The 12,739-nt window shown below is 42.4% G+C and overlaps 2 protein-coding genes across 5 annotated transcripts in view; one reads left to right on the forward strand and one right to left on the reverse strand.

Moving 5' to 3' along the window:
* LOC126565173 (CD63 antigen-like) overlaps positions 1-12,739 on the forward strand; it is a 317,200-nt gene that overhangs the window by 270,022 nt on the left and 34,439 nt on the right. The gene's annotated exons all lie outside the window — the stretch shown is intronic.
* The window catches only part of LOC126564131 (semaphorin-1A), a 147,996-nt gene that overhangs the window by 1,686 nt on the left and 133,571 nt on the right, over positions 1-12,739 (reverse strand). For 2 of the 4 annotated variants that reach the window (XM_050221074.1, XM_050221075.1), the window contains exons 9-18: positions 11,173-11,253; positions 10,192-10,337; positions 8,659-8,741; positions 8,189-8,332; positions 4,284-4,395; positions 3,725-3,915; positions 2,225-2,516; positions 1,970-2,138; positions 1,811-1,888; positions 1,046-1,099 (exon numbers count right to left, since the gene is read on the reverse strand). In XM_050221074.1, coding sequence (XP_050077031.1) covers positions 1,046-1,099; positions 1,811-1,888; positions 1,970-2,138; positions 2,225-2,516; positions 3,725-3,915; positions 4,284-4,395; positions 8,189-8,332; positions 8,659-8,741; positions 10,192-10,337; positions 11,173-11,253 — 1,350 coding nt within the window. The remainder of the gene's footprint in view (positions 1-1,045; positions 1,100-1,810; positions 1,889-1,969; positions 2,139-2,224; positions 2,517-3,724; positions 3,916-4,283; positions 4,396-8,188; positions 8,333-8,658; positions 8,742-10,191; positions 10,338-11,172; positions 11,254-12,739) is intronic. The other 2 variants (XM_050221076.1, XM_050221077.1) reach the window with 1 other exon arrangement.

Genomic DNA, 12,739 nt, shown 5'->3' on the forward strand with positions numbered 1-12,739 from the left:
GCGAAAGAAAAATAAATTATTATATTGAACAGTGATAAATCAAACAATGAAGTGCGTTATCAAAAGTTGGTGAGACAAAGATTTCCCTGTTTGTGTAGATCATGCACAAAATTTGACGAGCAAAATGAATTCCAAAAACAATCATCGAAACCCAATGAATTTGACTTCCGTTCGAGAGATCGAATAAGGCAATTACCCTTACGTTCTGTTTCTCAAAACGGCGCAAACAAACACACGCAAACGGAAAGGGTCACCTTTTTATAACAAAGAAAATTAACGTCCCAAACCCCCGCCAAAAAAGCTCAAAAAGCACCAAAAACATACGAAACGAAAACAGAAAGGGAACAAACGGACCACGCGGCGGCACACGCGTAGCAACAATTGAAGAAAGGACGGCAGATTGAAACGAAATACTTCATAATCAACAACGGCACAACACAATTAAAACCATACAATTTTGCAAGAGATGAAAATTCGATTAAGGAACATTCCTCCTCCAATACACGGTGTTGCAATCAATGCTTGTTATGGCGATTGGGTATGATAAAACAATGGAACTGTATTTTTTTTTAAATTGGTGAAATTGTACAAAGGCGATGCTAGAAAACAGAAAACAGATGAGGCACAAATTGAGGCGAAGAACTAGTGAATGAGAAAATATGATCAGTGAAAGCGCTCTTGATGATTTAATTTTGAAACGGCTTAATTCGCATTCGTGTATGTGTATGTGAAGGGAGGTGTAACAAAAGGGAAGGCATGTGATGGGGGAGGACGTTGGATGAATTAAACCACACAACAACGACAATCACAACAGAAAAAAAAGCCACACGGACAACGGAACAATGGAGGCGCGCAATTTCACTTCCAACAGAAAGTGTAGGAGCAACCACGCTTGTGTGAGTGTTCCATCTTCCGACCGATTGTGACCGGACCGGACAAATAGTTGTGTGAGGTAATAGGATTTGAAATGTAGGTTGATAACAGTACAACAAAAGAAAATTGGGGCCGGGAATACTCCGTGTTTTGCTTCTTCTTCGGGACCTACTTTTTTGACACTTCTTGTCGTTGAAAATCCGTCACCGCGACGATAATTATCACCCTGTTGGAAAATATGGAGGTATCGCGAAGGGAAAGCGGAAAACCCAGGGAAAGAGAAAAAAGAAAGAAGAGAAAGAGTTTCAGTGAGTAAGATATAGAAAGGTACAGACAGACAGAGAGGCAGAGTGAACGTAAACAGTGAAAAGTTAGGATAAGAGTTCAGCATCTACCTAGAGCAGATTTTTATGGTTTGTGGTACATCATATGTGTTGTGTCTGTGTTGTGTTTTTGTTGATGTGTTGATTATCTTTAAATTTTATGTTTCTTTAAACATTTTTCTTATTCTTCAAGCCCTTCAAGAATTGGAGAAGGAACAGCGGTAATAAAGGAAATTGTCCATAATAACAGCGCACCAGCCGGATGCGTTAGAGCCAGGTAGCGGTGCGCCCAAGCTACACGCGAGTGGAGCCGGTGCTAGCAAAAGCTGGCGGGAAGGCAATATAGGCTTTGAACAGTTATTGCTTAGCTTGCATTCTCAATCAGTCCGCTTGCTGCCTGCATCATTCAAAATGTGTGTATGTGTAACATATTGAAGAGCTAGAGAGTGTGTGTTTAGGAATCATGGGGCCGGAGGATCTAAAATGAAACACTTCTCGGTATGAATAAATGCGCACCCATCGACATGGATTGGCTTATGTACTATGTGGGGTGGATGCTCCATTTTTTGTACTCCGCAAATTAGGTACTTGTCCCAAGGTGACTACTAACGTACCTGATGTGATCGTAGGGTACCGAAGTTGTCTCGGCCTCGGTAATTGTCTCGTGCATTATTGTAGTTATCCGGTTGGAACTGTGACAAGAGAAACAATAACAGAATGATTCTTCTAATAATACAACAAAAAGCAAATCAATTGTACGACCGACGACTTACCTGGAACAACGTTTCCGAATTGACGCCATGATGATGGCCCATCGGTTTTCTTAACGTATTTTTTGGCGAATGCTGCATCTTATTCTGACTAGACGGCTGAGGTAATAGTACAGGCTCGGCGTAGGTCACTTCCTCGACCTGCGGCAATAGCTTCGGTTCGGCTTGTATCCTAATGGATATAAGAAAAACAAAGCAAAAAATTTTATTATCATCCACACGCATTTGCTTTTGGTGTCTCTCTCCCTGACAACTTACCGATTAACATTCTGACGCTGTTCGAAGTATTCGTACTCGGTATCCGGATATGGTAGATTGTCGTCCTCGTCCTTGTGACATCGACGGCCACAGAAGTAGCCGGTAATGAAACCGACCAACAGGGCAAAGATAGCACCCGCCAGTACAGCCATCACGAGTGTCTCCACCGTGTATTGGGCATTAATCAGATCGGGCGTAATCTGCGGCCCCTTGTCGTTGTAGTTTTCCGAGTTGAACTGAATCTTATCCGCCGGCTGATCCCGGAATGGCCGCTGTGGATCGTACTCTAGATCTGAAAGGCCAGAGGAAAAAAGAGAGACAACGTGTCGTGTCGTTATTTATGCTATGGGTGTTTTTTTTTTTGCTTTTCATTTAGTCCATTCCAATGAATCGTCGATTCATGATTGTGATTACTGTTATTGCAAAGATAAAGTCAAGGATTAATCTTTTAACGACAAACGATATCAATTATCGATCTATTCACAGACCATTTATATTATGTGCAATTCTAGGCCTGGTCAGAGTTGAGCACGTCGCTTGGACGTGGCCAGGTCGCCAATCCATTCCCAGCAAACTCGGTCTAGGAAACCCACGGCTACATCCGATCTCCAGGAAAAGGGTCACTGACGAGCACCTTCCTGGTGCTCGTCAGTGGTGCTCGGTTTCCATCATCACATGCCCCGGCCTTTGTATCCTTCCGGTTCTGACTGCCGTCAGGATATCAGCATCGCCAAACACCTCAGCTAGCTCGTGGGTCATTTTCCTTTGCAACACGTTTTACACGCACACACCGCCAAAAATAGTTCTTAGCACCAGTCGCTAGAAAGTGGCGAGTGCATTGGCGTCCTCCGTCAGCATAGTCCAGGACACTTACCCGTAGAGGACTACCGGACGTATCAGCCTGGGATGTATAGTGTATTTCATGTGTTGTTGGAGTCTTCTGGATCGCAGGAGTTTGTGGAGCCCGTAGTTGGCACGAGTTCCCTGAACAATGCGCCTTCGGATTTCACTGCTTAGGTTGCTATCTAAAGTCACAATCATACCGAGTTAGTAGAGCTCCTCTACCACCTCAACATCGTTGCCGTTAACTGATACTCTGCTTCCGAGTCGGACTCTATCATCTTCAGAGCCTACAGCCTGCAAGCAGGTATTTTGTTTTCGTCGCATATATCCTCAATCTAATTCTATTGGCCTTGCGTTACAGTCGGGTGTTATTTCTGTTATTATTTCTGTATTATTTCGATATTATTCCTGTAATACTGCGTTATTTTTTCACTTAATTTAGTACTGCGCAACCAATACATCAAACACACTGGTTGAACCCTTTTAATCGTATCAACAACATTTCCATGAACCTTTCATGTTCCGTGGCTTTCCATTAACTGGTTTACCAGTGTCCTACCAACCACTAATCCAATTAAAGACATCGATGACAAGCTTCTCATCGATTCCCGCAGTCTCACCCAAACCAACCACACGCATACTGTTGTCGCTACATACCTCGGTATCCTTGCCGTTCGACAACATTTGCATCCTTTGCCATCTTGCCCGACGGACATGCTGCGTGATCACCGGTGGCTACGCTCTGGTAGAATACGTTCTCTTCCGACCAACGGGGTGCACCGTGTGACCGACATTTGCCTACTATTTTGTCCCACGCACAGTACGGATCCTGTAGCGCTACACACTCACTGTGAAGAAGGATGAAAACAAAAACAGGAGAAACAGAGAGAAAATGGTCAATGAAAAAACAATTACTGGGGCGAATTGTGCAGCACTACAAGCCGCTGGAAATTGAAATAGATCGCATAAAACGTTCCTGAAAGGGATGGTGAATTTTAGTACGAGAGAAGGAATCTATTCAGGAATTCGTTTTTTTTTTTTGTTGTGCTAACCTTCTCCGAGCCATATATCATTTCTCATAAGGAGTGTATTTGCTAAGGGGACATGGGGAGGGAGGGGGGTAGGGTGGAGCAAGCGAATGGTTTCTGTTTATCAAAGGCGCAGTATTTACAAGACAAGGCAAGACGATATGCATGTGCGAGGATGCATTAATTACCTGCAGCTTGTTATCTTCTCACTGCTGCAGCGGTGCAATTTGATCGCCAGCACGGTCGTATCGGTGACTATAATTAATTTTCCATCATCGTAACTGCCATCCTTGGGTGTATCTGGAAAGGTGGCAGCAGACAACAGGCAGCGAGGCAAACGTTTGTTTGTTTAGTTTTGTTCGTTAACAGCATTGTTTTGTCAATGGTTTGTTCGTCCGTTTCGTCCGCCCACCGGAGGGTTAGTTGATTACAATCGATGGTGTTCCGTTGCCGCAGGGCATTTGCACATTAATATGCGAATATCGAACAATGCGCAGTTGGGAATAGTAGGTCGGTGGTGTTGGCACGGATTGTATGGAAAAAAAATTAAAACGAAATATAGATTAGCAAACGGCTATTATTGATGGTACGGTAAATGGGTGAGATGGTTACTGTAAGGAATTGGTTTAGCGGAATGACGTATTGTAATTGAATTTATTTTATTTCTCTATACTGTTTGTTTAATTCACTAGGATCCCTAAGGGAACATGCTCTTAAATCTATTTTTTCCCACCGACAATTTCGTTATCTTTTTACCTTTGCTAACGAATTTACGGTTTCCACATTTCCTATTCAATCTCTTCCGCAAAAAAAAGACAAAGTTCTCCTTGTTTATTTTTAAGAAGCAACGCAGCTTATTTCCATTTTTCAAAGACACACAGAAGATTCTCATGCGCCCAAAAACTTTTATAATGAGCACTAGTCGCAATCTTGTGCATCGCTGACTAAGCATACACACATCAGCTCGCGCACTCACAGCAGACATAAGCTAACGAAACAAGCAACATCCCATCACCATGTTCGTAGTACCTATCCAGTGTCTCGCTTCACAACTTTACTCCAATTACTGCCTAATTATGAGTTCGTTCGCACAGGTCGACATGCTTCTTCCTCGTACCCGTGTAAATACACACACCCATATATCCCAGGATCTAATGACGCTAAGAAGCTGATGTGTCCTTTTAGATGCTAAAAAGTGGAGCGAAGACGGCAAGCCCAACCTGCCAGCAAATTTTGAAAAGGGGATCCCCAGATATCGACTCTTTTTTGCTGCTGGGCTAGCACTTTATCTACTTGGCGGAGGATATCGAGCACGTTTGCGAAACGCATCCTTGGGGAAGGAATTCTTCAAGGGCACCGGTGCCTTCAGTAAACAGCTATTAAATTATGAACGAAAGTTTTGAAGTTGACCAACTGGTAATTGTTCGACAATGAGGCTCGACAGTTGCAAGACTGAAGAAGTGACGGAAAAAGATGTTGTAGTTTAGAAAGTAGTGCTTCAAGTAATTTCGCACACCTCTTTTCGGTCAGAATTTGAACAAAGGGACTTTGATAGTTTTTGGATGCGATGCAATGCAATTGCCGAAAGTCTTGTTTGCTACAAAGTAAAATAATTTAATTCAGATCATTTTTGTACAAAGTAACCACCGTCATATTGTTATAAATGTACTGTGTTTCAGCTTGATTGAGGGACTATCAAACTACGTGGTTATATCAGCAAAGTCTAGTAAGCCATTAGTAGTCCGGCGTGACCTTAGAAGGTCGTTAAGCCACAAAGAAAAAGTTTATTCCTACAAAGTTCATCCAATAATTTATTATTATGTCAAGTGTTGGAGTCCATGATCCTTATGGTTCCCTTTTAGTAGCCCCGAAATTCTCCAAAAAATCCCTTTAAATTTCCAACAGCTTCCTTAAAGCTTTAATTTTACCCAAACAAAAGGACACCGCTATCAAACAGTATGTTCAGCAATTCCCGAAAGAAAGAAACAATCCTATTCATCACAACGTTTTATATGATTGGACCAACAAAATCACACTTATCACATAGGATGCATAGCGAAAAATCGATAAATCCCTTAAGGCTCAAACGCGACAGATCAAGTCACTGCTTAGCGTATGGGTTGGCCAGTAGTTTCCTTTTTTATGCACGTCCTTTTTTATCCACCGAGTGGTAATCGATGGTACCAATCTATCTATGCGGACGCTATAACGGACGACACTGCGTCACTGTCAATCGGGATTGGTCATCAGCGTGACGTCCGCCGGTGCCGATCATTAGTCTGTCCATAGCAGCCAGATGCGGGAGCTGCGGAAGGCACCCCGATGGCCCGATGAGCATTAGCAGCAAAAGGGCTCGCTTTATCGTCCCGATACGATCTAAAACGCCGGCTCGGACCTGTCAGCGTATCTCTTTGCTGCGATATCGATTTCCTCAATTTGCTTTAGCTCACGTTAGCTCTGGCTTATCTTAACTGTGTACCAAACCAGCCCCTGATCGATCGATTGTTTCTCGATTTAATAAAACCTTTTGCTTCAAAAGAGAAAACATAACCTCTGCTCGCGGGAGGGCGTGCTGAAAGTTGGGACAAGAGATTGGAAAATTCTTATCCTCGGTTGCTACTTTTTTGGGGGCCTGGATTGAAATTCCCACCGGACCTAGTTGAGCCTTTTTTGTCTTTGCTTTTGTTGTCTTTGTTTGAGAGGGTTTTGAACGACAACGAGATAATCATGCCCTCCTTCCCATTAGCAGCCAACAATACTCTACACGTCGCACCATCCAACAAAATGACGGGATCTCGAGAGCATCGAACGATGACGATGATGATGATGATGACCGTCGGTGATGAGGACACGTCGCAGAGACCGGACGATGTGGTTGAATTTTACCGGAAACAATTTTCCAATGTAGGCTTCTGTGTGACGCTTTTCCTCGATTACTCGTCGCCAACTATATTTTCTTTTATTTCTGGGACGAACGTGCAAACGAAACAAAAACCGAATTGTGCCACGTTCCGGGTCACACGATTGCTTGTATGGCGGCCCTTTTGCGGCCACTAAGAGCACACACACCCACACCCATGTTGGGTAAATATGTGCCACATGGCTGTTTGGGGTGTTGTGTGTGATTGTGTGCAAAACGATGATCGGAGCCGTCCAGTTTCATTTCTACCACCCACATCGTTTGGAATTGCGGAATTTGCTTTGGGTGTTTCATCATCAAACGGCGTCTCTCTCGCTCGCTTTTGTTTGCGAAACACTGCCGAAATTTTCAACTGGACCGCGATTTTCCAGCAAAATGATTGAAATTGAATTAACATGCGGCAACGTAAAAGAGACAGAGCAAAGGAAGAATTTCGCTTTGAGAAAACAGATCAAATCAGCCACAAGGACAACTTAGTGCTTTTCCACGAAAGCTTCGGCCAAAAACTGACCCAATAAGCGCCGTGGGGCAGGGGAGGCGTGTGTTTATCCTGCTTTTCTTCCGACCGATCGGATTCAAAATATCGTTCGTACGCTAGGATCATTTGAACAGCTCGGGCGAACGTGTAAAAAGGTTAGCACAGCGTGAAAATTTCAATTCAACTACACATACACACACTTACAAATATACGGCTGAACCAGCTTCACGTGGAAAAACAATCCGACCGGTTTCGGTTCGGAAGAAACCCCTAGAAATCACCCTCCTCCACGTCTCTCATAGGTTCTAGGGCCAAACGATCGAAAAATAAATTGGAAAAATGCAAATAGGCCTCCTCGCAGTGTGGGCTCTTCTTGGCGGTGATGGTGAGTGCTGAGTTCATCCAGCTGAGCAGTGTTTTGTCCCAACCAAAACCAAACGGTGGTGTTCCGTTTTGAATTGGACGATGTTTTTCTACTGACCAAAACCTGGCGCACACACACACACACACTGTTGGGCTCTGTAGAACCACCACCATTCACTAAATCAAACATGAAAGCGTTAAACCAAGCAACGCAAAACTTTCTCTTTTTTCCTATTATACTATCCACTTCAGGAGAAGCTTTTTTTCACACGATGGTGGAAAGTGCCAAGGATTTTCACAATTTCTACTCATTTTTCTTTTTCTGTCCTTACCGTACTGTGTTGTGCGAACGATTTCCAGTGTCCGAATTGGTTCGTTCGTTTGAAGTGCATCGATTTCCTCGATCACCACCGACGTTACCTTCTTGTTTGAGTCGGCCGATTCAGCGTTAACCGTTTTGAGGATTTTACCGTGATCTGCAACGGAACAAAGTGAATGCGAATGAATGATTAAAGTATTTTTGATTGAATGAAACTCCTATGGTGACGGAGCATGGAAAACAAGGATTTGATTTTTACTAAACTAACACCCAGTGAAACAATGAAGAGAAAATCAATTCTGTTCGTTTTAAATTGTTAAAACATTTAATTGGTAGAAAATTAGATAAAATAATTTGAAAAATTAACTTACAATTGTTAATTAAAATTAAATTATAATGGTTTTCAACGATTTTTTTAACGAATTGCTTATCAAACACAATTTTGTAAGATTGACTTTCTTCGGACAACGATTTTGAACTTACCTGTACCAACAAAGATGACATCATAAGTCTTCCCACCAGGCGTTTTGATTTGCGGGTCTACAGCAATGGCAGTGAAGCGATACCTGTAAGTAGCCAAATAAATCTTAATTAAAGTAAAAGTTTCGGCAGTAATGCCAGTCTTAAGTCTTGTCTAGTGTTGGGTAGTGAACTCGAAACTATCGAGAGGACAGCCCTGAATAAACTGAGGACTCTGAGTGCGCCCTTCTATTTCAAAAAGGTAGCCCAGCGCTCCTCTCAAATTCAAAATATATTTTACTAGTAGGAAAAACAAAACTCATCATCTACATCAACCCTTCGGCTTAGCTCACTTTGCCCTCACGAGGTAGCTCTTCACAAGATCCGAGCTCTTCTCCCTCACAAGTTAGATCTAAGCACTCTTCGACTTCAGTGATCGCGGAGCTACCGAATATCTTACATGTTAGTGAGCAGTTGCCTTCTCCGCTTTGAAAAGAGATATTTTACACAACAAAAGTCTAATATTTGAAAATATTGAAATATTTTTCACTCGTTTATAAACGCTTCTTTGGTACAGCACCCAAGCCTTCGTATGCCTCAAGACGACTTCTGCTTGGTCTTGACTCATTAAGACAAAGGCGCCATGTGGCTCAAGCCTTTTTTATAGGAGGTTTATTGCTTAGATTTACAGACGCTCTGGATCTACCTTCCTCTGTCTGTTTGTATGCTCCTTCACGATCAATTCGTCCTAGAGATCATCTGGTTTTGGGATAGCGACATAGTGTATGTTGTTATAATGATTATCTTTTACACTACATTTGATGTCATACACTACATGATTTTTTTTTTCTATAGTGTTATATTACTGTGTTCAGACTAATGTAATTTTATGAGTTAGAGCCCTACATAAATGAATTGTATAGTATAAAAATCGTAAAAAATGAATTGTATAGTATAAAAATCGTAGTACTAAGTGTATGCGATGACGGTTAACAGCAACCCTTTCCAAATATTTAAATATTCAATTTTTGTGAGAATGCATAACATTGTAATGTTTGATTCAACCTCTAAGACTCTATTGAGCAAGTAATTTACTGGTAGTTTTATAAGCCAGAATGCTTTAACATGTTAAAAGGTGGTTAATAAGAAAGGATGCTAATTTCTAATACTTATGTTATTAACACCTACTCTAATCCTTGCTTATTATATGAAGTCAAGCTAGTTGATTTTTTGTTTTTGCATAACATATAGAAGGTGCAATTATTTCTAATGGTAAAACTATTCCCACATCTCCCATGATGAAAGAAAGCCTCACTTTGCTCGGTGCAAAGCGTCCTAGCAAATCTAAACATCGAAATCAACAAAACCCCCGGGCAGCAAAAAGGTTTTATGCGGTTAATCTTCCACATCCTATGGGCACCTGCCTGCTCTATCTATCCACAGCAAAACCTTCCGCTTCTCCTCTCCCCAGGGGGAGAGAAGCATTAATGCAAAACCAGTTTCAAACGTTTCCTTCCACTGATATGGTATCAACGCTTTGCACAACAACACACTTACATCGTGCTGACGCGCGTCAGGATGGGAGAGCCGAAAAATGCGGGCACGGTTTCGTCCATCAGCGAATGGGTCTTTTTGAAGTTGAGCGTCAGATCGGGCAGGGTACGGGAATCGTTGTGGCACGAACCGGGCCGTGGATCAGGAACCTGCCCATTAAACAGCGCGAAAAACACCAAGATGAACCGGAAACGAGAGAGAGAGAGAGAGAGAGAGAGAGAGAGAGAGAGAGAGAGAGAAAGAGAGAGAGAGAGAGAGAAATGAATGTTATTCGGTAAAGTGACATAAAAACACTCCATAGTGGCATTGCATATCCTCGAGACAAACGTCCATCTCATCGTGGTCGCAGCGCGCCAGCACGCCATTCCAAATTGACAGGATAAATAAGCGACAAAGAGTCCAGCGTACCAGCAGCAGTGGCAGCAGACCATCAACAGCACAACACACGGTTCACGTTTGGTTTTATTTTAATTAGCGGGCATAAGCACACGTTTGCACTAATTAGTTTGCAGTTGCCCAGCTTGATCCACCAACCTCAGCTGTCCCTCACTGCCGGGATCTGGATCTCTGGACTAGACTTTGATGGTGGTGAAACATTTACATCGCGTTGCTTTGATCCAATTAGCGGTAAATTCTGCTTCTTATCTACCCGTGGATGCGGGATGTATGTGGCAAATGAGCAGTCCGGAAAGTTGTTACTGGCTGTTTCGTTTGCAATGCGCGACCAGTTCCAGCCCGGGCAGTTGATTGCACACTCTTGTCGCACACTAATCAGATTACTATTGAAAGCAATTATCGCTAAATCGGGAAACCAGTTACTAACGCAAAGCCATATTTAGTGGTAAAAAGATGGTGTATGCTTTTTTTTGTTGTTGAAAAGTGCAACGGATTATGCTGTTGCGCTTGGAAGGGCGGATGAACGCATGAACGATAAACCACGTGCTGTACGAGTGCTCACTCTAATGTTCGAAACGATCCACTTACGTTTAGCGGGTTCACTGGCAGCCAGTTCGAGTTCAGTCCACTCTGTTCCTTGAAGTTTCCCTCGAACGTATCCGAAATTTCCTGCGAAAAAAAGAAAGAAAGAAAACAATACCAGAAATGTGTTACTATCGTTTATCAAGAAAATTACATTTTAATGCGATTTATCTCCAATATGCTAGCTGCAGTGTATGCTGCAGAGCATGAAAAAAAAACGTAAATAATGTCCAAAAGATCCTATATAATGTGCACGTGATGGTGATGATGATTATATTACAAAACACCCGGAATAAAAAAAAATGTCGGCACACGACCACCACCAACTGGTTCGCTGGACACGTTTCCCGTGCCACAACAAAATAGGTCAACAGGAAGGGAAATTTGTGACGCTACGAAGAAAACGCGAACATAACGAAAAAGACCCTCATTTTGAGTGCGGTTTGGCAATTTCGCGAAGTAATGTCATTGGGGTTGGAGCGGGGTGCCGCGAAAAGCCACCGATGGGCAGGGTGGCTTAATGGTATTAATTTCATTTGCAATGAGTTCGAGGAAAATTCCTTCACAAAACGAAAACCTTCATAATGGTTGCCTCAATGCGAGTGATGAAAATTGAAAAGGATGCGCGAAATGAAATATGATTCGTACGGGGATGTGGTCGAATTCAAAGCTTCAAAATTCAAAATAGTCGTTAGCAAACAAAAGCAAGAAGAAGCCTCATTAACAAGCAGCTAGGTGTATAAACATTCATATCAATTATTCGATTGATGTATTTTAAGGGAATTATTTTGAAATTTCTAATTAATACAGCAATAGAATCAATTAGTCACTTCTGTTTTGCACACAAAGATGAGGTAAAGATGTCTTCTTATCTGATCATATTATCAACCAAAGAGGATCAAAAGATCAGCGTTTCCCGGGTGTCACATTGTCAACAAACCACACAAAAAAATCCTTATTAATACCCCATCGCTCGGGTCAAGCGGTTGACTTTTACTTCAGGCTGTCAGTTGCGCAGAAAAAGCTTTCCAAACTGGGTTAAAGGACTCCCAGCGGAAGCACCTTCAAGGTGAACTTCTTTTCTACATACTACTGTCCAAGTCCGATGGGGATGGTATACAGAGTCTTTGAAATGAAATTTAAAATCCCGTCCATCAATCGTCTAACGAGCGACAGGTCATTAGCGAGCGGGATGGCTACCTTCACTTTGCACGGTTGTCACAGAGCGTTTCTCAACTGTTCCTAGCGAAGTAAGGACGTTCGCAATGAAACAAAAAGACACTCCTGTTGGGACTCCTTCTCTTCATAGCTTCGATCGAAACCAGCGATCGAAATCAATCATCTTTGATAATGCTCTGCAAATGGCGGTCGACTTGGTGCTTTTACTCCAACTCCAAGTAAGCACCTTTAATGTGATTCTTTTTACGATACTTTTCAAGTACGGTTTGTGTGCGTGTGTGTGAAAGGTTTAATGGCGTTTGTGAACAGCTTCAGAGAATAGGAAGTAATGATAATGATGATTGAAGTGACGTGATTGTAAAGCTTTCGGATTATTCGTCAGTCTGTTGTTGAG

This window comes from Anopheles maculipalpis, chromosome 3RL (genome assembly GCF_943734695.1).
Source record: "Anopheles maculipalpis chromosome 3RL, idAnoMacuDA_375_x, whole genome shotgun sequence".
NCBI lineage: Eukaryota > Metazoa > Arthropoda > Insecta > Diptera > Culicidae > Anopheles > Anopheles maculipalpis.